General features: G+C 51.5%; 1 protein-coding gene across 2 annotated transcripts; it reads right to left on the bottom strand.

Annotated features, from left to right (window-relative positions):
• Positions 1-407: 407 nt before the first annotated feature.
• Positions 408-9,784, bottom strand: XIRP1 (xin actin binding repeat containing 1). 2 transcript variants are annotated; one of them, XM_024244871.3, is made up of 3 exons: positions 9,635-9,784; positions 3,282-6,709; positions 408-2,854 (listed from the first exon to the last, which is right to left on the bottom strand). In XM_024244871.3, exons 2-3 carry the CDS (start codon positions 6,627-6,629, stop codon positions 2,846-2,848), a joined length of 3,357 nt encoding a protein of 1,118 aa, XP_024100639.3. In that variant the 5' UTR covers positions 6,630-6,709; positions 9,635-9,784; the 3' UTR covers positions 408-2,845. The 2 variants fall into 2 exon arrangements, with proteins under 2 accessions (XP_024100639.3, XP_002813962.4); XM_002813916.5 differs by having other exon boundaries at positions 408-6,709.
• Between the last annotated feature and the right edge of the window lie 15,063 nt (positions 9,785-24,847).

Below are 24,847 nucleotides of genomic sequence, written 5' to 3'. Positions count from 1 at the left end.
AAGTGACCCAGCCATCCTGGGCACAGGAATTCTCCTGGTGTGAGTTCCTCCCGCTTCCCAGGCCTGACTGGGCTGCTCTCCAGCTCTGGGGCAGGATTCTAAGAACCCCTCCAGGATGGTGTTCAAGAACATCCAGGAGGCGAGGTCAAGATAGAGAGGGCAGCACTGTGTGTGTGTGTGTGTGTGTGTGTGTGTGTGTGTGTGATGGGGATGGGGCAAGGAGAATAGAAGTGTGGGCAGGGCATTTCTGGTTGCCAGCCAAGATGGTGGAGAAGGGGTAGCTTTTAGAGCCTTCCCACACTGCTGTTGCTAGGAAGACGAGGCACCTGGAGGTTGTGGCTGTTTTCTCCCCCTGCAGTGGGAACACAGACTGCAACAGATGTACACACAGTCAGACATGCACAGAGTAGAGAATAAAACTTGGATTTATTCAGACTGTATGCTTCCCATTTGGGGTGCAGAGTGGGGGACAGTCGTGGGGACAGAGAAAGGCAGTGCATTTGGCTTCTAGGGACATGCTGATTGCTGACTCTTTGTGTGACCTTTGGGCCACCAGATGACCAGCTGAATGATGGAGATGGTGATGAAGGGGCTGGCGGCCAGGTCCTTCTGGAGACCTCACAGTGATTCCAAACAGAGACCAACGCGGTGTCCAGCTGGCTCTGTTCCTCTCCAGGGATTAAGGAGCAGATGGCTGGGAACACTCAGACTAATAAAAGAAATAAAAACTCTGGGTAGAGGGACACTCTGGGGGGCTCCAATTCAGGCAGTGGTGTGCAGATTCACACCTGTCCATACGTGGGCCAGGCCTGTGTGAAAAACATGTGTGTGTCTGTACATATTACATCCTCCACAAGCAAGTGGGAGCCCCCATCCTACCCCACGCCTGTGCAACTCTGTGGGCCTCTTCCAGACCTTTCTTTTTCCATTTGGAAGAACTGGGCCTGTTGAAAGAACTGACAAAAGGGAAATGGCCCACAGTAATCCTCTGGAGATGCCCTTTCCTCTTGGTCCTTGCTCCAGTGTGCAGGAGGCAGGCACCCACCTCAGTCCTGGGGCAGTGGAGGCCAGGAACAGGTGGCAGGTGTGGTGGGAGGCGGTGGGCCTCACTGGGCAGCTGGCTGGGAGTAGCTGCAGGACACCTGCACCGTCTCAGCTTCTGTCAGGTCACTGCTGAACCCAGCTGGGCTGTGCAGGAACTGCCTCAGCAAGGGCGAGGCGTGGAGCCCGAGGTGGGAGCCTGGGCTCCTGGGTGGCTCTGCCTGCTCGGTGACTGTGGTGGAAGACATGAGGACTGTGTTCCCAAACTGGTCCACTTCCTCATACTGCTCAGTCACGGTTCTCATGGCTCCATAGTGCTGTGAGCTACCTGGCCCAGTCTGTAGCTCCAGAACACTCTTTTGCCGCCCTCTGGGCAGGGGACTGGCTGAGGGAGGGGCAGGCTCAGGTTGCACAGAGCACTGGGTGACGTCTTTCTTCCCAGTTTTGTCTTGGACACCTTTCTGGTGGAGCAGGGCCTGGCTTATGTCCTGAGCCAGTTGTGTGCTTTTCACTGAGACGTCAGGGTTGCCCTTAAAGCTGGGAGTCTCTAGAGGCTTCCTTGTGGCCGACTGGATGGAGATAAACGTTGGGGAGGAGGGCGAATCTCGGCTGGAAGGTAAGACCCGAGGAAGGCACAAATCTTCTCTTGATGTCTCCTGCCTCCTGGTGGAAGGGGCAGTTGAGGCTGTGTGACCTCTGGCCTCTGTGTGATTTCTGATCTTGACTTGACTCTGGGCCTCAGTGTGGCATCCAACCTTGGCTTGGTTCTTGACTGCAGTTTGACCCCCGACCTCCTGGCCTGAGCCACTGGGCCTGGCGCTACTGCTGACTGTGACACTGATCTTGTGGGCATTGTGGTCTTTTGGAGGTCCCTGGAAATGGCCTCTGGCGCTAGCCTCAGGCTGGAGGCTAGACATGGAGCTGAGTGCCTTGTGCACAGCCTCTTCAATGTCCAGCAGCCTTGACAAGGTCTGTTCCTTCAGTCGAGCAACTTCCGTGCTGACCCGTGTCAGCTCCCCAAAGGCCTGCTCCACTGAGGCCTCGGGATTTTGGTGGGCAGCAGGAGCCTGAGGAACAGCCCCTCCCAGCTGGGGCACGGCCTCAAAGAGCCTCCGCAGAGCATGCACGTCCACACTGCTTGCGGCCTCCTTCTCCAGGGCTTGCACCTGGTTCAGGAGGCCCTGGAGCTCTTTCTGATTTCTTTGCAGACTGTCAGGGCTATCAGGGGCCCCTTGGTGGGAACCTTCCATGGGCTGCTCTCCTGAGGGGCCGGGGCCCCACAGTGGTGAGGTGGGATCACGGTTGAGGGCATTGAGCTTGGGGGGCTCAGAGCTCTGGGCATTGCTGCCTGTAGCCTGATTCTTGGTGGGCCTGGGGGCCATGATGCTGAGGCCATGTTGCAAGCTGGGCTGGCTATGTCCACTGGGACATCTGGCCAGAGGTATGTGGCTCTGGCCTACAGTGGTGGGAACCTTGGCTGGCTGAGGGATGGCTGTATCTCTCTCACCTCGTTGGTGTTCTCTTTGCCCCACCTCTGAGGAAAAGCTGGGAGATAGAGGCAAGGGCTTGGGCAGCCTCTGAGGAGGGTGGCTCTGGGTTAGGTGTGCAGGTTTAGGGGGCAGCTGCGGCTTCTTCTTTGGGGGCATGGTGGTCTCCAGTTTTGGGGTCTTTGTCTGTGACCCTCCAGGGTTTCTCTGGCCAGCAGGGCTGCTGTGGGAGTGAAGAAGGGGGTCTTTCAGGGGCTCAGAGGCCTGCTGGATGGAGTCCTCATCACGGTGGGCTCTGGCTGGAAAGTCAGGTCCTGTCACAGCAGCTGGGAGAGTAGGAGGAGGAGGAACAAAGGCATTATGGGGGTGCGGGCTGGCACCTGCTGCTTGGGGCCCAGAGGCCAGAGTGTGGCAGCCTAGAGGGGCAGTCTTCAGGGTAGTCTCTGCAGCTTGCAGGCCCCCTGGGCAGACTTCTGCCATCGCCTTCCCTGGAGGCCCCAAGGCCATTTGTGTGCGGCCCCCAGGCTCCTCCCGCCCTGGCCCAGTACTCTGACCTGGGCCTCCCTGGAGTGGGCGGGGAGCCTGGACTGAGAGGGCAGTCTCCCTGTGCCTTGACTGGGGTTCCCTCTGAGAAGGCTGGACACCCCCAGGTGGGTCAAAGGTCCTCACAGGATGAGCGGTGTAGATGCCGTCCTGAATTGTCACCCACCCCCCAGGCAGCCCTCTGGGTAGTGCTTGCTCTTCCCTACTGACCTTTCTGGGGGCTGCTGGGATCCGGGGATCACTTCCACCCCCAGGCCTGATGTTGCTTTGGGTAGCCCCAGCTTTCCGAAGACCGTCCTTGGAAGTGACTGCGGGGGTGGGGCCCTGCTTGTGCTTGTTCAGAACTTGCTGGTGCAGGCTCTGGGCTTCAGCTGTTGCCATCCGCAGACTCTGCATGGCGGCCAGGAGGTCTGGGGCCCCAGGCCCCGGAGGGGTAGTCGTGGCTCCTTCTGACTTTCCCAAGACTGCCATCCCTTTCTGTCCAGAGTGACTGTCTTCCTGCTTTTCTGTGTTTTGCAATTGGGCTGGTGCTGCAGCTTCCCCAGCCAGAGGGACTGCCTTTCCAATGGCCTGAGGAGGGCAAGGGGTGGCCCCTGAGGCTCTCAGATGCCCCATCCCCATGCTGGGGTCCAGTAGGGGAACATGGATGATGCTGTCAGCTGGGGGCAGGCTCTGGGCCCCCTCTCTGGCTGGCACTGGACTCGGGTCAGTCGAGGGCTCCCACCGCAGACTATGCAGGCCACTCAGGTCTCCTTTGTCTATGCAGCTGGCCAACAGCTGCACACTGCTCCTCTCAGAGGCCTTGGTAGTTAGCCGGGGCTGCAGAGAGTAGGCAGTCAGTGCGACCAGGCCCTGCTCTGTCTCCTGCATCACCAGCCCAGTCCTTGCCACGGAGGCCCCAAGACCGCAAGCCAGCAGCTGCTGGAGCTCAGGGTCCATGTCTTCAATATTCCCACTGCTGCCTGGAGTTGGCAGCCTTAGCGGCTTGAGTTGGAGCTGGCCAGTTGGGTCTTCCTGCACCAGCAGCCCCTGCTGGTCCACATCTGGCCGGCGCAGGACTTGGCGGATGATCCTGGGAAGTTCACCTGACACCAGCTCTTCCTTTAGTATATAGGGGTGCCCCTGCCCTGTGCCCGAGAGCACATACTTGGCAAGACAGAGCTCCCCTGGCCCTCGGGCCTCCATGAGGATGCCTCCATGGTGCAGGATGCCAGGTGTGGCATGCAGAGTCCGCAGGGTCCCCTCAGCTGCAGTCTCCTGGCTCTCTTGCATCCTGTTGCCTGAGGGGCTCATGGGCTGCTCTTCTAGGAAGTTGCCCCCTTGGATGCTCTCAGCTGCCAGGGAGCCCATGGGACAATTCTCAAAAAGCCAAGTGAACTTGTGGACAGAACCCGCGGGGATGGACCCAGCGATTACCCGGGGCTCCTGTTCTTCCTTCTTGCCTGCCTCCAGGGCCTGAAAAACCTCCTTCTGACGAGACACCTGCCCTGAAGGGATCTCCACACGGCTGCAGTATCTCACAGGCCCTCTTCCACAGGGACGGCCTGAGGCCTGAAGAGGCTCGGTCTCAAAGACATGTCTGTCTGTCTGTCTTTCCCCAGCCGGGACCTGGCTAACCTGCAGGTGCTGCTCCCTGGAGCCCACTGGCCTGTCCACGGGTTGGGGCTTGAACATCCAGGTGCAGGACTGTGCCTCAGCCTTGGCTGTGGGATCTGTGACCTCTGACCCCTGCTTTTCGGCCAACTCACTCATTGGGCAAGTCTCGAACAACCACCGGATGGTCTGCACATCGCCCTTTGGGGGTGCCTCAGGCTCGGGGTCTCCCTGACTCTTCCCTTCTTCTTTCTGTCGTTCCTGCTGCTCCCGCTGGTGGATCATCTCCAGGGGCTGGGTCTCAAAAAGCCACCGAGCAGTGCCAACGTCCCCAGCCACCACTTCCTGCCGGGTGATGCCCCGCACCACGTCGATGGTACTGGGGCTTCGGCCGAGCTGGTCTAGGGGCTGTGTCTCAAACATCCACCTGTAGCCCTGCACATCACCTCCGACTATCTGCTCTCTGCTAACAGAGGTCAGGGCATGGAGGCGGCCCTTGCTGTCCTGCATGGCATACACTGGGGACCCTATGCCTTGGGCCTGCCCAGCAGAATCAGTTCCTTCTTCTCTGCTTGGACTCCCATGGCCCAGAACCTCACCCTGTCCAATGCTGTCCAAGGGAAGGGTCTCAAAAAGGTTCTTAAAAGTCTTCACATCCCCCTTTAGCCCATCCCTCTGGGGGGCACTCTGAGAGAAGGGCAGTGCTGAGGAGCTGTCACTGGATAGATGCCCCTGTCCGTCCTGGGGATCCACTCGCTGTAGGTGACCCACTTGGACCTTGTCTCTGAAAGCATCCAGGGGCTTTGTTTCAAATAGCCACAGGGTGGAGCGGACATCACCAGGGACCACTTCCTCCTTGGGTGGGGCCTCTGCTCCAGCCTGCTCGTCCCCCTTCAGAGTGTCCAGCGCTCGGGTCTCAAACAGATGCCGCTGCTGCTGAACATCTGGACCAGGTGGGATAAGGTCTGGGGATGGCTGGAAGTCCTTCTCATCTACCAAGATCTCCCGGATGGCATCCAGGGGCTGCGTCTCAAAGATCCAGCGAGTTGCACTGACGTCAGGCCGGGCCCCCTCCTCCAGGGAAATCCCCCGGATCACCCGCACCTGGCTGGGGTCCTGGTTGATGGCATCCAGAGGCTTTGTCTCAAAGAGCCAGCGGGCAGACCTCACTGCGTTGCTTTGGATCTCCTCCCGGCATGCGGCCTTGACCTCATGGATGGCACCCTCTGCATCCTGGATGGCACACAGGGGCTCTGTTTGAAAGAGCTTCACTGTCTTTTTCACATCACCTTTCAGCTCCTGGATCTCTGAGCGCAGTTCCAAGGGGCTCTGCTCCTGCAGGGAGGGGCGGGAGCCCAGGCGGTCCAGCGGCCGTGTCTCAAAGAGCATCCTGGTACCCTGCACATCTCCGCTGGCTGCAGGCTCCCTCACAGTGGCCTCCAGTTCCTTGGCCTGCCCTGTCAGCTCGTCCAGTGGCTTTGTCTCAAATAGCCAGCGGGCTGCACGAACGTCTCCTCCACCTGGCTGGGGTCTGGTTGGCTCCTGGTCTGTGCTGTTGGCAAAGGAGCCTTCCTCAAACTTGCGGGAGGTGGCCTGGACGTCACCACGTGGCACAGGCTCCTTGGCAGCTGGCCTCTCGTGATCTCCAATGGCATCCAGTCTCCAGTTCTCAAAGATCCAGCGCATGCACTGAACGTCACCCTCGGTGGGTTCCTCAGAGCCCAGGACCTCAGCCAGATCCTCGGCCACAGCCTCAGCCAGATTCTTGCGGAGCTCAGGGTGGATGTGCCTGTAGAGGCGGCGGAGCTCACTAGCTTGCCGCTGCTGGTGGAACTTGGAGAAGGATTCCTTGGGTGGCGGCAGTGGCAGGTCCTCCAGGGCTGGGGGTGGAGGGAGGGGCAGGTCTTCTGCAGTTGCCATCCTCATGGTTGGTGTGGGGGCCACCTGTGTCTGGGTGTCGGCCATCCTTCTGAGACGAAGGGGCAGAGATGAGGATGGGATTGGGGGCCTTAGATCTAGATGTTCAGCAGGGTAGAGGCTGGATGCTGGGAGAAATGGTAGTAAACAGGGCTCAGAGTCAGAGTAGCTCTGGGTGACTTACGCTTAGAGACTCCTTCCCTCTCTCTATGTGCCTGGCCTGGGCTTCACTTCGCTGCCTGCATGGTTCGTGGGCAACAGGTCTTGAACTTAGGACATGAACCCATTAATCATAGTGGGTTCCTGCTTTCCCTACATCTCATGCGTTGCTAGGGAGTGACCATGGTACCACTGGACATGAGACACTTTCCTTTAGCTCCATAAGGGATGCATAAACCTCCAGTGGGCAAACTGGACATGCCCCATCCTCGCCTTCCTTTGTTAAAAATCAGTGTTTCCCTGGAAGACTCCCAGGGGAGCGGCCTGGGGGAATCCTGACTTTCGGAGTCCCAGCCTTGGAGAGGCAGGTCTCTAAACTGGTGACTGATTTCCCATGGAGACGAGATTCCTTTGCAGAACACCAGAGGGCAGACTTGCCATGTTGACCTGGAGCGCTGCCTAACTTTGACCTCTTGGCTGTCAACGCACTCCAACCTTTCCCAGGCCCAAGGAGGCAAGCAGAAGCCAACAGCCCATGCTAGAGTGGAAGCAGTTGAGAATCAGGGCTGGGAAGCTGCTCATCAGATATCTCGTGCTTAGGCCAGATCCAAATTCTGAATATGTGGTCAGGGTTTTCTGCACTATACTCCAAGACTGAGAATGTCTGAGCTAGGGGGATCTCAAAGGTCTTTTAGCACAATCATTTATGAATTAACATGAGGGAACTTAGGCCCAGAGTCAGATCTTGGTGACAAAGTGGAAGGCCGTGCTGGCTTGGGGTCCCTAGACTCCATTTAGGGCATGGCCCCAAGAAATAAGAGGGTAGGAGGTGTAAAGCTTTCTTATTGGCCATAGAACCCGACTATTCCCCAGCAGGCACCCCTGGGAGGATATGAGGGTGACACCAACCAGGGAGAGGACCGTGGGACCAGGGTCCTTTCTGCAGAGACAGCCCTGCCTCTTGCTCCTGGACACCGCTCTCTAAGCAAGCAAGCACAGCTTCAGGGGCTCAGACTCAGGGGGGCTTCAGGCTAAGCCCTACCCCTGCAGGCCTCATGGCCACCCCAGCTCAGCCTCTCCCTGGCTACACCCCCGCCCCTCAATGGCCTCCCACCCCTCAAGCCCTTCTCTGGTCTCTGTCCATGTATGTCTTATCTGTCTTGTGACAGGTGTACTAACAGTCCCCAGAGGCCAGTAGGGAAAGAATGGGAAGCATGTGCCCCCTCCTGCTGCCCCTGACCCCACTGCTCTGCACCACACAGGGTGCTAAATATAGCTGAGGTCCTGGCCTCAGAACAGCAGCCCTGGGCTCAGAGGGAGGCTGAGGCCCAGCCAGTGGGGACCCTCAGTACCCTTGGCTCACCTCATCTCCTTCGTTACTCTGGGCTCCCCTATCCTGCCTCCTGGGCTGGTGTCAGGCCCCTGGGCTGCAGGTCAACCAGGTGCTAGAACCTGGACACCTTCCCTGGCCAAAGGAGTCTGCACTGGGGGGAGGTACTGGAAGCAAGCAAGTGGGGCAGGACTTCCTCCCTATGGCTACCTCAGAAGGAGGAGAGAGGAAACTGAGACCTGCTGACCCCATGCCCACCCTGGCATGTCCACCAAAGACATCAGAACCTTTGGGGAGTGTGAGCTCTGAAACCTGCAGCCTGAGTCTCATCAAAGCTCTGGGTGGTTTTCTTTCATTTCTGAGCTCCAACGAGGATCCCCTGCCCAAGACAAACCTGTGCCTGTCTCCACCTCTACTCCATCCTGTCACCACCAGGGTGGCCTGAGCAGATGGCATGTGCAGACCATCAGCTTCACCCCACCCCCACCCCCAGGAATTTCCAGAATCTCTGCTAAGGCCACAGAGAGTTATTATCATGGAGTCCAGGGATGTCAGGCCTAAGGACCCTCAGAGGTCACTCAATCTAAACCCCTTATTGTTCAAATAGGGAAACAGAGGGCCAAAGAGGGGAAAGGAGCTGTCCAAGGAAGTTCAGCAAGGCAGTAGCAAAGCCTGAAGCATGTCTTCTGACTCCTGGCCTTCCCACCACCATCCTTGCCTGGCTTGAGACTCCTGGGGCAAGTGTAGAGTCGGGACAGAATTCATAACTGGGACCAGACTTAGGTGGGTTGAGCCCCAAAAACTGTCCTAGAGCTTGGTCTCCTAGGGCTGGGCCAACCTCTCAAGATGGTCCCCCTGCTGTCCTCAGGTCACCTCCTCCTTGGCCCAGCTGGCTCCATATGTCTTTACATCTGGGCAAATTCAGGTCTGGTCTGCCTCTCCTGAGCCCCCCAGATCTGCCCTGGGGGCTTTCCCACTGGGCAAGACTATGGACATGGGCAGAGTCCTAATTCCACCCCAGGTTTTAGGCTATGATATGTAGGGAGCTGGGCTCCGGCCAGCCCCTGGGAGCTATCCCTGGGCCAGATATGCCAAGAGTGTCATCCACAACAACTAGGCATGGGGCTTGTTCTAGCAATGCACACTCAGGCCTACTTACAGCCCCCTGCCCCTACCTCTCTTCTGTTCCTCCTTCCTCCAGACCCTGGGCCTGCCTGAAGCTTCCCTGGAAGGAAGCCCTGAAGCCTGAGGCACTCCTTACCTGTATTTTAAAAATCACAACTCCAGGCCTTTCTGGATCATGCCATCCTGGCAGGAGCCTGTCCTTTCTGCTAGCTTCAGGCCTGTGGCAGCCACTCTGAGAGCTCCCATGGGGCTCACACTGTCTTTACCTCCTTTGTGGGTTCTTTATGTCTGAGACTTCCACTTACCTTCTCCCATGCGTGCCCCTCAATCTCCTTCCCCTACTCAGAGCTATCCCTAATACGTCCATTCCAGAAGGAGAGGGGATCCCAGCTGTGAAAGCCAGCCTTGCCGTGGAAGGACGGAGAGGTAGGTTACTCACCGAAGGTCTCTCTTGGCTGATGGGGTGTTTGCGGTCTGTAGCAGCTATGGTCTCAGGGTTCGTCGTTCCTCTGGAAGTTCTTGTTCAAATTGCTTCTGTTCTGCTGGCTCCAACAGACACCTTCTTGCTGCCCTGGCTCCAGGTCTCTGTCCCCTGCCAGCCCCAGCAGCTGCCTTTATCTTGCTGGCTAGTGGGTGGGCCGCGGTGGGGGTGGGTGGGAGAGGCTATGTTCAGAGTATTAAGTGGTTCGGTTATTTTTAGGTCTTGTGGAAGTCACTCTTCCATCCTGGGGAATCAGTTACATGTCCTTTGGGCTGGGGAGGGGAAACAGAGGGGGAGAAGCTTCATTCATCCAAAGTCTGATCTGGGGATTGGGGTCAGTGACTCAGCTGGGTTGTGGGGTTGGGGGTGTCCCAGACTATTTTGAGAAAGTGAATAAGAAGGGGCATCTGACACCTTGGACAGCTTGCCCCCATAGTGTGAGCCCCCATCATTCTGCTCTGGCCCTGCCTCTGACTCTTCCTGACGTGTCTCCACCCACCGTGCCAGGAGACTGGAGGTCTCCTGAGGGCAAGCTGGGCCCCTCCTCCTCTGTTCTGAGCCTGGATACCTCTGAGTGTGAGGCTCAGCTCTCTTTCTTCCCCATTCCCTTCTGCACTAAAGAGTTCCTTCTTTCTTATCCATTCCTCCCTGTGCCCCACAGCACAGGTCAACACAGCCCCGATGAAGCTGGATTTGGGGGGAAGACATCTGAATGACCAGGCCCAGCTCTTCACTGGGCCGAGACTGGCCAGGCCCAGCTCCTCCTTTGCGCCACTACACCCAGTTAATTTTTGTATTTTTAGTAGAGATGGGGTTTCACCATGTTGGCCAGGCTGGTCTCGAACTCCTGACCTCAGGTAATCTGCCTGCCTCGGCCTCCCAATGAATGAATTCCACAGCAGGACTCTATGGTTTTCATTCCAGATTATCTGAGTCCTTTCTTCTCGACTCTTCCCTCTGACTCAGGGCCCAGGCTTTCTGGGAATGGAGGGGAGGGGAAGGGCGGCATGCAGGGAGCTGACCATGGGGTTATTTCTGACCCTGGAGTCATCAGCTTCCCAGTCACAGATGGAGTGGCGGTGGGGGCGGGGGGGGTCACACCTGCCTCCTCCTTTGCTTACCAGGGTGTGAGGGGCCCAGGAGGCCCAAGAGATCCTGGCAGTCAGACCAGTGTGGTGAAGGATGTCAAGGGACCATCCACAAAAAACTCGAAAGAGGTGTTTTGTCCTAGGTGGGCCTGGCCCAGGCTCCATGCCTGTGGGTATGCAGGTGCATTCTGTGGCCTGGCACATGAGGTCTTCCTTCTGACTCCCTAAATGCCCTCTGGTACCAGGCGGTGATGCCAGACATTGCTCACTTTTTCCATGTAGTCAACGTCAGTCCTGCAGCATCAGCTGGGATGGGGGTGAGGACATCTGGGAACCCCCTCTTCGTGGTCTCCCTCCCTCTTGTCTCTTCCCCTGCTCTTTTCTAGCCCTCTGCCTGTCTGTCCCCCAGGCTCCTGGCTCTCTCTAGGAAGGGCAGGGAGACCGATGTACCAGTGTTTCAGGGAAAGGGCAGCCTTAGGTCTCTCAGGATTTCTCCTGGGAGGAGCTTTCTCCTTGTGGATACTGAAATTTCTTACTTTCTAGAATAGTTTTGAGAATTGAAGGAATTATTGTATGAAAAGAGGGCCTCCAGTCAGGCACGGTGGCTCACGCCTGTAATCTCAGCACACTTTGGCAGGCTGAGGCTGGTGGATCACTTGAGGTCGGGAGTTCGAGACCAGCCTGACCAACATGGTGAAACCTTGTGTCTACTAAAAATATAAAAAATTAGCTGGGTGTGGTGGCACACACCTGTAATCCCAACTACTTGGGAGGCTGAGGCAGGAAAATTGAACCTGGGAGGCAGAAGATGCAGTGAGCTGGGGTCGCACCCTGCACTCCAGCCTGGGTGATAGAGCGAGACTCTGTCTCAAAAAAAAAAAGTGCCTGAGAGTACTTAGAACATAGCCTATGCTTTAGAAGAGCCAGCTATTATACTGTATATAATATAAAAAAAGAAAAGCCCCTAGGTGGAACTCACTTTTGTACTCACCTCCTGTGATAACTCATGGGATAAATTCCTCAGGCCTCAATATTAGGAAAGAGGCTCTTCCTGAGCACTTGGTTTCTTTGGATCTAGTACAGCTCTGCTGTCCAATAGAGTTGCCACTAGCCAAATGAAGCTATTTAAATTTAAGTACATTAAATAAAATAAAATAAAAACTCAGTTATTTCACTACACTAGCCATATTTGAAGTGCTCCATAGAGACAAGTGGCTAGCAACTACTATATTGATTTTGTTTGTTTGTTTGTTTCTTTTTGAGATGGAGTTTCGCTCTGTCACCCAGGCTGGAGTGCAGTGGCGCGATCTCGGCTCACTGCAACCTCCACCTCCCAGGTTCAAGCAATTCTCCTGCCTTAGCCACCCGAGTAGCTGGGATTACAGGTGTGTGCCACCATGCCCAGCTAATTTTTGTATTTTTAGTAGAGACGGGGTTTCACCATGTTGCCCAGGCTGGTCTCAAACTCCTGACCTCAGGTGATCCACCTGCCTCGGCCTCCCAAAGTGCTGGGATTACAGGCGTGAGCCACTGCGCCTGGCCTGAAACTATTGTATTGAATAGTGCAGAATGTTTCCATTATTTCAGAAAGTTCTACGGATAGTGCTGTTACAGATGTTAAAATAAATAAGAAAATAAATTTTTCTGGAAGGAGAATTGTCAATAGAATAAACAATTTTTATGACATATGGTGTTTCTCTTTGACTTGGCTGCTAGGAAACTCAGAGCTAAATTTTTAATCTAGCAAATTGACTTTATGGTCCAAATCCTGTGTAATGAGGGTGATCAACTTTTTGTTGTCTGTCTCTGAGGAGTTTTGCAAGACAAGGGACTTTCAGTTTTAAAACTGGAAAAGTTCTAACAAAACCAGGACAAGCTAGTCACTCTATGTGTAATGATCTAATGATACCACATCATCGTGGTATTAATTATGAGGCTGTCAAGGTAGTAAACTAGGCATTATTTACTGGAGTATCTTTAGTGGTATGAAGAAGGTAAGCTGAAGCACAATAAACTTTTTAAGAGTTTATTTGTGCAAACAACAATTTTTGAATCAGGCAGTCCCAAACCAGAAGTGGCTTGGGAACTCTACTGAGGGAGCACAAGCGGGAGGTTTTTATAAGACAGATACAGAAGTAAAGCAAATATAATATTTGATTGGTTACAGCTATACAGTTGCCTTATTTGATCTATCCCATTGGAAAGTCCCTGGTTATATAATTATTTGTGCTGGCTGCTTCTCCTTAGTTGCACTTAAGTTTTATTTTTCTTTAATATAGGCATTTACAAGAAATAGCTCAAGGGCAGGCATGGTGACTCACACGTGTAATCTGAGCACTTTGGGAGGCTGAGATGGGAGGATCATTTAAGCCCAGGAGTTGGAGACCAGCTTGGGCAACATAGCAAGACCTCGTCTCTACAAAAAATAAAAGAAAATATTAGCTGAGTGTGGTGGCGTGCACTTGTTGTCCCAGCTACTTGGGAGGCTGAAGTGGGAGAATCGCTTAAGCCAGAGAGGTGGAGGCTGCAGTGAGCCGTGAATATGCCGCTGCATTCCAGGCTAGGTGGCAAAGTGAGATCCTGTCTCAAAAAAAGAAAAGAAAAGAAAAAAGAAAGAAGGAAGGAAGGAAGGAAAAGGAAGACAGGAAGGAAGGAAAAAGAAAGAAAAAGAATGAAAGGGAGAAAGGAAGGAAGGAAGGAAGGAAGGAAGGAAGGAAGGAAGGAAGGAAAGAAGAAAGGAAGAGCTCCAGTTTTGCATGTCTGCAAATCAAGCAAGGTTAAGGTCCCTTACGTGACCTAACTTGTTTTGCCTGTTCAGGGATGCTTCAGGTCTGAGCTCCATTTTAACTTGCTTTAACAGTGGAGATACTGTGCATCTATTTCTTTAAGTTCTCTCAAATCATTTTGGGAACGAGGATGGAAATAAATAAATATACTGAGGTTGAACAGCTGATCTTTGTCAACAGGCAGAGAGGTGCTCGGGGAGGGGGTGTGAGGGAAGGGTGGTTCCCTTCCAGCTATCGCAGTCCTTTCTTTGGGAGCCTACTGGTTTTTAGGGTCCAGGGCATCATCTCCTATCAGCCCCTCCCTCCTAGTGGGGCTCCATCAAAGTTGGGTTTGGGCAGAAATTCACGCATAAATCATGAAGGAGCTGAGTAAGTAGCTGGCAGTTGACTCACTTCAAGTTTCAGGAGAGACGGGATTCAAGAATGATAGGAGCCAGACTGCTTGAGGCTGAATCCTACCTGTGACACTTAATAGCTGTGCAACTCCTGGCTACCCTGGCACTGGCTGGCAGTCCTGGCTTCCTGCTGGCTGGGAAGCAGGCACTGGTGCCAGCAGGACAGCTTGGGCAGCCAGGCTGGCTCTGTTCCAAGCCTGCAGGGGATGGGTCTGCTCAGCCTCTTGATACCAGAGAAGAATCATCTGAAGCCAGAGAAGGGATTTTCTGCTCTGGGGTCAGCAGATTTGAGGGGAGAGTCTCCCCCCTCCTGCCATGGGAATATCATGGCTACCGTGTGAGAGGAAACAGAGCATGGTGTTTGAGAGAGTGGGAGCTGGTGTCAGATGGCCTCAGATCAAATTGCCAATCTGTCTCTTACTATTTATTTGACCTCTGAGAGTCTTTCAGCTCTCTGTACCTTAATGTCTGTATTTAGGTTATTCCAAGAGCAGAATCTGAGACGAGCATTTGAGTGCAAGTGATTTAACTGGGAGAGGATCCCAGGAATGTAGTGAGGGTAGAGAAGTGAGTAAGGGAAGGGATGAAAGCGGGTTACCTCTGTAAACAAGTGGGGGTTAATCTCCTAATTTCCTTTTCAGGTAGTTCATTGTTAGAGTATAGAAACACAACTGATTTTCATATGTCGATTTTGTATCCCGCGACTTTACTGAGTTTTCATCATTAGTTCTAACAGTTTTTTAAATGGAGCCTTTAAGAGTTTTCTATATATAAGAATCTGCAAACAGGGACAGTTTTACTTTTCTGATTTGATTAACTTTTATTCTTTTTCTTGCCTAATTGTTCTGGCTAGGACTTCGGTACTATGTCTACTCAATATAGAAGTGGTGAGAGGGAGCGTACCTGCCTTGTTACTAAATTTAGAGGAAAAGTTTTCAGCTATTCACTGCTGAGTATGAAGTTAGCTGTGGGCTTTTCATATACAGCTATTAGTATGTTGATGTTCCTTCCTTCTATTCCTAGTTAGGATGTACCTTCCTTCTATTCCTAGTTTATTGACTGCTTAAGCTGTCAATAAGCTAGGAATAGAAGGTGTCAAATGCCTTTTCTTTTCTTTCTCTTTCTTTCTTTCTTTCTTTCCTTTCTTTCTTTCTCTCTCTCTCTCTCTCTCTCTCTCTCTCTCTCTTTCTTTCTTTCTTTCATTGAGTCTCACTCTGTCACCCAGTCTGGAGTCTGGAGTGCAGTAGCATGATCTTGGCTCATTGCAGCCTCCGAGCCTCCGCCTCCCGGGTTCAAGTGATTCTCCTGCCTCAGCCTCCCAAGTAGCTGGGATTACAGGTGCACTCCACCATGCCTGGCTAATTTTTCTATTTTTTTCAGTAGAGATGGGGTTTCACTATGTTGGCCGGATTGGTCTCAAACTCCTGGCCTGAAGTGATCCACCAGCCTCCCGCTCCCAAAGTGCTGGGATTACAGGGGTGAGCCACCAGGCTCAGCCGTCAAATGCTTTTTCTAAGTCAACTGAGATGATCATGTGATTTTATCCTTCATTATGTTAAAGTGGTATATAATATTAATTGATTTTTGTGTGTCGAACCATTCTTGTACCTTAGGGATAGAGTCCACTTCGTCATGAAACTGAGTTTAATCTCACTTGAGACCCTCTGAGAGATGGGGGTAGTGCATGCCTCACTTGGGGTGAGGAAAGTGAGTGCTATGGTTCGAATATTTGTCCCCTCTAAAACTCAAGTTGAAATTTAAGCCCTAATGTGGCAGTATTGAAACTTGGCAGCCTTTAAGAGGTGATTGGGTCATAAGGGTTCTGCCATTCATGGATTAATAGATTATATTAGTAGATTAATGGATTAATGGGTTGTCATGGGAGTGGGACTGATGGCTTTATTAGAAGAGCAAGAGACACCAAAGCAAGCACTCTCAGCCCCCTGGCCATATGATGCCCTGAGCTGTCTTGGGATTCTGCAGAGAGTCCCCCACCAGCAAGAAGGCCCTTACCAAATGCCATCCCTCAACATTTGACTGCTTGGCTTCCATAACTATAGGAAGTAAATTTCTTTTCTTCATAAATGACCCAGTTTCAGTTATTCTGCTATAAGCAACAGAAAATGGACTAAGACAATGGGGTATTTGTCTACCAAACCTCACCTCCCATTGATTGGGTGCTGTTTCAGGAAGTGCTATCTACCTCCTCTTCCCCTGTACTTCTTGCCTGCTCCTCAGGCAGAGAGAACATGTAAGTATTTGAAGTAGGAAGCTCTTACAGGAACTGTCTATGGAAGTTACAGGTGACCCCAAGTGGGGCAAGACAGTATGGGGCACGGGCAGCATATGCTACGTTAGGTTCCCGTATCTGTGAGATGAGGGAGATAATAACAGGCCCATGTCATGGGGTTGCCTTGAAGCTTTGGGCCAGTGCTGTTGGGTAGAAAAACAATGCAATTTGTCTAAATAATATAAGCCAAATAGTGTGAGAGAGAGCCATATAAGTCATTTAAAATTTTCTAGTAGCCACATTAAAAAAAGTGAAAAAAAGAGATGAAATGAATTTTAATATTTTATTTGACTTAGATTTCCAAAATATCATTTGCACATAAATTAATATAAAATTATTAAAAAGATATTTTGAATTATCTTTGAAATCCAGTGTATATTTTATATTTATAGTATATCTTAATTCAGACACTAAATTTTCATCAGAAACACTTTATCTGGCCAGGCATGGTGGTGCACGCTTGTAATCCCAGCACGTTGTGAGGCCTAGGGTGGTGGATTTCTTGAGCACAGGAGTTTGAGACCAGCCTGGACAATGTGGCAAAACTCTGTCTCTACTAAGATTAGCCAGGAGTGGTGGCACACATTTGCAGTCCCAGCTCCTTGGGAAGCTGAGGTGGGAGGATCAACTGAGCCTGGGAGGACAAGGCTGTACTGAGACAAGAGGGCACCACTGTACTCCAGTCTGGGTGACAGTGAGACCCTGTCTCAAACAACAACAACAACAACAACAACGAGAAAAACCACTTGATCTATATTTAATAAAATGTATTGCTGAAAAGTAGATTCTCAAGTTGTTCAAGCACACTTAAAATTTTCTGGTAACTTAATTATCAGTTTTAAAATTGGAGTGAATTAAATAAAACTAAGGAAGCCATTTGTGCATTTTGCATTTTGTTACCCTTGTTATAATTCAAGTGCTCAGTAGCCACATGTGGTGAGTGGCGACTATATTGGACAGCATAGATGTAGAGGGTTAATCCCTGTGAGGTGTTTAGGGCAGATAGTCGGCTTACATCAGCTCTGACTGGGTCTGCACACTGAGAGAGGCCAAAAGGTGCTGGGGCAAGCGCTGGCCTGGAAGTCAGGAGTCCTCAGTCCTAGCCCCACTACAACCCTTCTTCATTTTCCCCATCTGTGAAATGTATAAGATAACAGTCAATGGTATTTAAAGTCCTCTCCGGGTCAAAAATCTCATTCACAGGGAAAGATTGAGTCCAAATTCCTATTTTCCAGTTGAAAAACCTAAGGCCCAGCAAAGCAAAGCGATTTGTTTATGGTTAACAGCCACAGGGAAGGTAAACGTGTTAACATTTAGTTCACTTTTCTTGGCTTAGAACACCTTTCCCAGAGCTGCCAATGTTCAAATCCCTCCCTCCTTTAATATCCAGCTCCAGTGTTCTGAGGTCCTTTTGCATGTGCTTGACCTCATGCAATCCTCACAGAAGTCCTGTGAGAAAGTTATTTGTGCCCATTTTACAGGTGAGGAAACAAAGGCTCAGCGAAGTTACGTCGAGATGTTAAAGTGATACAGTAAGCGAGAGGCACATCAAGGACTAGAACTCAGGTTTCCTGAACCCTTGATCAGGGTGGCAGGTATACTTCTATAGCGCCCAGGGATACCTTGTGAGGAGGGATGTAATGGGGGATGAGACAGGTCTAAGTCTCTCTAAGGACCTGGTCCAACTCTGCCTGGTGGGACTGCAGAAAGCTGAGAGATGGCTGCCCCCTAGTCCTTGGGCTTGCAGAACTGTCGTCAGCCATGCAGCACACCGTCTTGGGGACCCAGAACACTTTTCGCTAGGAAGATGTGTGGTTGGCAGCCTTTGTCAGTTCTCCTGGGGTTGGGGGCCCTGTCGCTTGACCTTGTTAGCATCCCCTGCTGCTCTGTTCCTCCCCAACACTTATTGATGCCCTACTGGGAGCAGGTCTCTGTTGGAGGATTCCCAGGGCACACCAGCTTGTCAGCTTTGGAGCCTTCCCTAGAACCTCCCAGTCTAGTGGGAAACTGACACGGTGGGAACAGAAGTACCAACTGGGTGTTGGGGAGCCCAGTGAGACACAAACTCCATCTAGGGTGGTTTTATGCAAGAGGCAGCCTGTGAACTGAGCCCCCCAAATGAGATACTTGATGGGTGGAGATGGTGGGTATTGTGGACTAAATTTTCTTCCCCTCCCCCAATTCATATGTGGAAGCCCCAGTACCTTGAAATGTGACTTTATTTGGAGATAGGCCCTTTAAAGAGGTAATTAAGGTTAAATGAACTCATAAAAGTGTGGCCATAGCCCTGTCGGTGTCCTTATAAGAAGAGGAAGAAACACCAGGAATGTACATGCACAAAGGGAGGGCAATGTGGGAACACAGTGAGAAGGCGGCTGTCTGCAGGCCAGGGAGAGAGACCTCACCAGAAACCAACCCTGCTGACACCTTGATCTTGCACTTTCAGCCTCCAGAACTGTGAGAACAGAAATGTCTGTTTAAAAGCCATCCAGTCTGTGGTATTTTGTTATGGCAGCTTTGGCCAATGAATACAGTGGGAACAGCATTTAGGTAGGAGGTATGGCGTAAGTATGGACAGGTAGGAGGAAAATCTGGTTAAGCACAGGATGAATAGAGGGGTATTGAGACAGGAGTCCCAGAAGCCATGCGGTCAAATTTTGTTCACTTCTGCTCCCCTAGCACTGCTGAGTACAGGTTAGGTGTGGAGCAGATAGCAAATGCCTGATGAATGAGGGTCTGGTCAGACTTCTAAAGATGGCCCCTCAAAAGTTTTCCCAAGCTGGTGGCAGAAGAGAAATGCGAAGAGAGATTTGAAGCATGAGGGGAATTTGCCGCACCATTGCTGACTTGAACTTGGAGGGATCACATGAGAAGGACTGTGGGTGGCTGCAAGGAGCCAGGAGAGGCTAACAGCCTCAAGAAAACAGGAATCTCAGTCCTGGAAACTTGGGAAATTGAATCCTTTCCCCAAGATGAATGAGCCTGGAAGATTTCTCTTCAGTTTCCAGATGAGAACACAGCCCAGGTTCAGCCTTGGAAACCTTGAGCAGAGAACCCAGCCATGTCTGTAGGACCTCTGAGCTTCAGAACTGTGAGTGGAAACGTCCTTTTAAACTGATAATTTTGTGGTATTTTGCTACACAGCAGTAGATAAGGAACACAGACGAAACTGCAGAACTTGAGGGCAGGCAGGAGGCCATGCCGCCCACTGGTCATAGTGTTCTTAGTGGAAAGCACTCACAGGTCACGCAGGCGGTCCCTGAGGGGGGTCTGGCCTGAGCACTCTCCACTCAGTGGCTGGCTAGGGACCTGAGGCAGCTGTGCTCAGTGCCCTCAGGTCACCAGGGAACTTCAGAGCATCTCAGAATCAAGAAATCCTGATCAGGCAAAGTCAGAGCAGGAGGACTCCTTCGTTTTTTTATTTCTCCCTTTTACACATGGGGAAGCCGAGACTTGGAATAAAGTCTGGACCCTGCAGAGCAGTGAAAAGAGCCTGTTTCAGACAGTTTTCCTTTGGGACCCCAGCTCCACTACTTCCCAGCTCTACAACCTTGGGCAATTATGTCAGCTCTCTGAGCCTGTTCCTGGCCAGGTACAGGGGCTCACACCTGTAATCCCAACATTTTGGGAGGCAGAGGCAGGCAGATCACCTGAGGTCAGGAGTTTGAGACTAGCCTGGACAACATGGTGAAACCCCATCTTTACTAAAAATACAAAAATTAGCCACGCATGGTGGCGGGTGCCTGTAATCCCAGCTACTCGGGAGGCTGAGGCAGGAGAGTTGCTTGAGCCAGGGATGTAGAGGTTGCAGTGAGCTGAGCTCATACCAATGCATTCCAGCCTGGGCGACAGAGCAAGACTCTGCCTCAAAAAAATTCAAATAATAAAATGAACTTGTTTCTTTGTCTGTACAGTGGGGATGAGACACTTTGAACGTGAGAAGATGAGGGAAGGAGGTTCTGGGCAAAGGGAAGAGAATGGGCAAAGGCACAGAGGCTTGGATGGTGTGACGTGTGCAGTGTGCTTTGAAGGCAGGATGGATGGGCAGAGGTGGAGCGTGGTCTTGGAGAGCATGGAGCCAAGTTGTGAAAACTGAATGGCAGGCATGGAGTTTGGGTCCCATCCTGAAGGGTTTTAATCAGGGGCAAGTTGGAGTATAGAGTCGGTTAGAGTCAGTCCACAGGGGAGGAGACAAGGCATGGAATCTGTCCCAGCAGTCCAGGTTCCATGTGATGAGGATCTGATGGTGGCAGATGAGGGCAAGGAGGGACTGTCTGAGGGCTGCCCAGGAGTCAGAGTCGACAGAACCTAAATGAGCTAAAACATGCTAAAGTGCTTGGTGTACTGTTTGATGCAACTTCTGAAAACCATCTAGTGACCCTGGAGGTGAGGAAGGGAAAACTCTGGGCTGATACTCGGCTGTCTGGATAAGTGAGTGGGGGATGCATAAGTGGTGGCAGTGGGAGTGGGAGAAGGGGCAGGGCGGTTGGTGGTGTGTGGAGACCGCAGGCTGACTTTGGACAAGATAAGCATTAAATGTCGGGCTGTCCCAGTCAGAGCTGGCTTTCTGGGGACCAGGCAATCAGATGCGGAGCTCAAGAGAGAAGACTGGGCTGGCAAGTGTTTGTGTGCAGATGGAGATTGAGGCTGTGAGGGGAGCAGCACTCGCAGGGGTCTGTGAAGAGAAGCAGGCTTAGGGTCAGATGTGGGAGAAGGACTTTAGAGAAGCAGCTGCCGGAGAGGGAGGGAGAAAACCTGGAGAAGAGTTGGTCATGGAGGATGCTAAGGGAAGAGCATATTTGAGGGGGGAGGAGAGCACCACTGTCTGGGGCTACACAGAGTTGCGGTAAGATAAGCAGCCAGGATGGGCTGCTGGTTCGGCAAGGATTCCCCTGAGCACTTTGGCAGAGCAGTGCAGAGCAGTGACAGTGAGAAGGTACAGCCAGGTGGCGGGGCTGAGGAGGGCCGGGTGAGGCTGTAGAGATACCAGGAGGGAGGCTTCTGTTCAGCAGCTCCTCTGGTCCTCAGAGCTCTCATTGATCAAATAGGAATCAACACAGGGGTCAGAATTCCTGTTAAAAAGAAAAGAATCAATCAGCCATTTGGGGGGCCGGGCCAGGTGGCTCACCCCTGTAATCCCAGCACTTTGGGAGGCTGAGGATCACTTGAGCCCAGGAGTTCGAGACCAGCCTGGGCAACAAAGCGAGACCCCCATCTCTACAAAATAAATAAAATTAGCTGGGTGTGGTGGCACATGCCTGTGGTCCCAGCTACTCGGGAGGCTGAAGCGTGAGGATCGCTTGAACCCAGGAGGTCAAGGCTGCAGTGAGCTGAGATTGCACTACTGCATTGCACCCTGGGCGACAGAGCGAGACCATGTTTCAAAATAAATAAATACATACATACATAAATACATAAAAAACCAGCCATTGGGAGAGTGCCTTGTAAACTGAGAGTGACTTGAGGCAAGGAGTGCGTAGATACTTCCAAAGACACGGTGCCTTTGAAATGGCTAGCAATACCGTAGTGCCCAGAAGGTGGCAGCACCTCATCAAGCCGCACTTCATCTAGCGGGACTAAGCAGGTATTTAATTTATTTTATTCTACAAGATTTCTTTGTACTCTTTGTACAGCTGCTATGTGTTAGACTCTGGGGTAAGCACTGGAGATTATTGTATATGTATATACCTAATAAAAAATCTAATATATTAATATAAAATATGTATAAAATTATATATATATGTACATAACAAAACTTCTAGGAAGCCTACATTTTAGTTGAAGAGGCAGTTAACACAAATAAGTGAATTATCTTCGTAACTGTCAATTAACTCTCCAAACTCCAAGGCTTTATCTTCTCCAGGTTAGAGAGAAGTCCTTCTAGACTGTGTGACATATATCCCCTCCTCCTAGAACAAAATGTACTGAGCAGAACTTGAGTTCAAATACTGGGTCCACCAGGAAGTGAGAGTGTTTGCCTATCCATGGGACAGATTAGATGAATTTCCCAAAGATGGTCACTCCAATATCTCCCACCTCATATGTTATGCATATACTGTGATTTTGATACTCTTTCAATTGAGAGAAAGAGGTCTTTGTGCCATCCCCTTGAATCCAGGCTGGCTTATGACTTCGGTGGCAGGACACTTTGTGACTTCTGAGGCTGGGTCATAGAAGGCAATACAGCCTCCATCTCTGATGACATTGGAACCCAGCCACCATGCTGTGAGGAAGCCCAAGCTTCCTGTGGAGAGATTATGTGGGAGAGAACAAAGGCCCCCAGGCCACAGCATTGGCTGAGCTCCCAGCCAACAGCCAGCATCAACTTGTGGATATTCTTGGAAGCAGATATTCCAGTCTCAAGATGAGTTGTCCCAGCTGATACCACATTGAGCAGAGATGAGCTGTTCCTGATTGTCTAACTGTAAGCAAAATAAATGATTTTCATTATTTTAAGCCATTTAAGTTTTAGAGTGGTTTGTTATGCTGCAATAGATAGAGATAATTCATTAATTAATATTTATGAGTGCCCACTCTATGCTGGGCACTCTTTGCTAAGAGCTGGGGATGTATGGTAAACAGGACAGACAGTCTGTGCTATTATGGAATTTACTGCCTGGGTGGGAAAATGGATTGCAATCAAAGTAAACTAATTTGCTGGCTAACCTAAACTTGAAGCTGTGACAAGTTTCCCAGGCTCCAAGCCCCGGACTTTTTGGCCTTATCTCCAAGTATATTGCATATACAAATACCCTCCCTTTCCTCAGAGTCATTGTGACTCTCCAATGGGATAATAGCTATTAAATGCACACACAGAGAAGCATGGGACTAAGAGTGAAGCTAGAAAGATGATTTCTTAAAGGAAAGGGTTGTTCTTCCCCTCCCCTCAAGTTTGATAGGGGTCTTCAAGAGAGCCATTGGGAGAGCTTGGCCTGAGTCCCTCGAGCTGACTGGGGGGCAAGAGTGAAGAGAACTGCCAAGGTCTCCTGCGAGCCCACTCAAGAGGATGCTGGCAGGGCAAGGACCTGTGCGGGAGGGGAAGCCATCGTAAGCAGTTGGCTGGAGACTGTGTCGTTCTTGTCAGGGAATGGTGCACCTGTGGGATGGTGTCTCCAGTGCACCCACCAGAGCACCCCACAAGAGAATGAGCCAGCATTTGGACATCTGACCCACCCAGAGGGCACCAGCAACACTTTTTTGCCACTCTATCTCTCCTCTCACTCCTTACCCAACTCTAGATGAGTCAGGAGTGGCATCATGAGTGGGTAAAGAGGAATGAGGAATAGGGGAAGAAATAGTGAGGAAGCCAGCTACACTTCCCTTCCTCACCAAGTTTCCAAGCTGAGCCAGGGCAGCCTTCCATGTACCCACCTTGTCCATATCCCCAGCCTGCCCAGCTTGTACTCCAGCTTTTTTGACCTCTCCAGGTCAAAACTCAAGGGATGGGGTAGGGAGACAGGTAAAGGGCAGGAAAGAGATTGAATGCCTGGGACTTCCCTAATGCATCGCTCCTGGAGTTGGCAGGTGGCTCTTTCTATCATGGGTGTTTTGAAGGTTCTTTGGGGATGTCTATGCCCCATACCCCCTGCAGTTACTGACAAAAGTGATGTACTTTCCAGCCTTCTCCTGACAACTCCCATTCAACGCCTGGTCCTAGGAGATCATCTCTACAAATCAGTTGGGCTCCTACTGGCCCTCCAGGCAGCCCCCGTGGGTAAATCCTTTTAAGACATCTCTCTCCATCTCAATGTACCTGGGACCGAGTATTCTCTATTCAAACATTCCATCTCACTTCCAGGGCCTGTGTGGTTCTCTTTTCTAGGTTCATCCACTGAGGACAGACTATTATGCTAAACCATACACCTTTAGGCCTGGGAGGGTGGCCAAAGAGAGGGGAGTTTATGGATGTACCTTGGATCTGCAGTCTGGGATGTTCACACATATGCACTTCATGGTGCAGAACAGAACCAGGAAAGAGAGGAAAAGAGGGATGAGGCCAGGGATCCATTTATTCTCTCACCTCTGTCTGTAAATGTTACAGACATGTGAGATAGGAGAGGAAGCTAAGATGTCCCCAGCAGTCCAGTAGTGGAAACAGCAGGTGCTAAGACCCTGAAGTGAGAGAGAACATTGTGCATTCTGAGGACAGGAAAGGGAGGGAAGGAGAGAGTGCTTTGAGTCTCAGTAGGGGATGGAGGTGGAGAGGTGGGGTGGGTGCATCACACAGAGCTCTGTGAGCCTCAGCAAAGACTTTGATCTTATCCCAGAGTAGTGGGACGTCTTAGAGTGGTTTAAACAGGTTAACAGTGTAAACAGACTGCATATTAGAGAGACCTCTTTTGCTGCTTTGCGACTTGGTGGTGGGGGTGTTGGGGGGAAGACATAAAGAGTAGAAGCTCGAGGAAGAGTTGAGGTATTGATGTCATAGTGAGACATAAGAAGTGATGACCTGAGCTAGGGCAAGGCTTCTGGAGATGGTATCATGGACCATCAGACATCTCAGGCTGCCTCTGGGCCCACGCCAGCTTCCCCAAATATAGCCTGGTGGTAGGTGGTGAACTAAAAAGTGAGAACCAATTCAGTCACCATTTTTCTGCAAGTTGCCACTTCAT

This window comes from Pongo abelii, chromosome 2 (assembly GCF_028885655.2).
Source record: "Pongo abelii isolate AG06213 chromosome 2, NHGRI_mPonAbe1-v2.0_pri, whole genome shotgun sequence".
In the NCBI taxonomy this organism is placed as follows: domain Eukaryota; kingdom Metazoa; phylum Chordata; class Mammalia; order Primates; family Hominidae; genus Pongo; species Pongo abelii.
The sequence above is the reverse complement of the archived record's forward strand: the minus strand, read 5'-3'. Positions and strand labels throughout refer to the sequence as shown.

Coding starts and splice junctions, on each gene's coding strand:
- XIRP1 (XM_002813916.5), bottom strand. CDS start 6,629: ATGGCCGACACCCAGACACAGGTGGCCCCCACACCAACCATGAGGATG.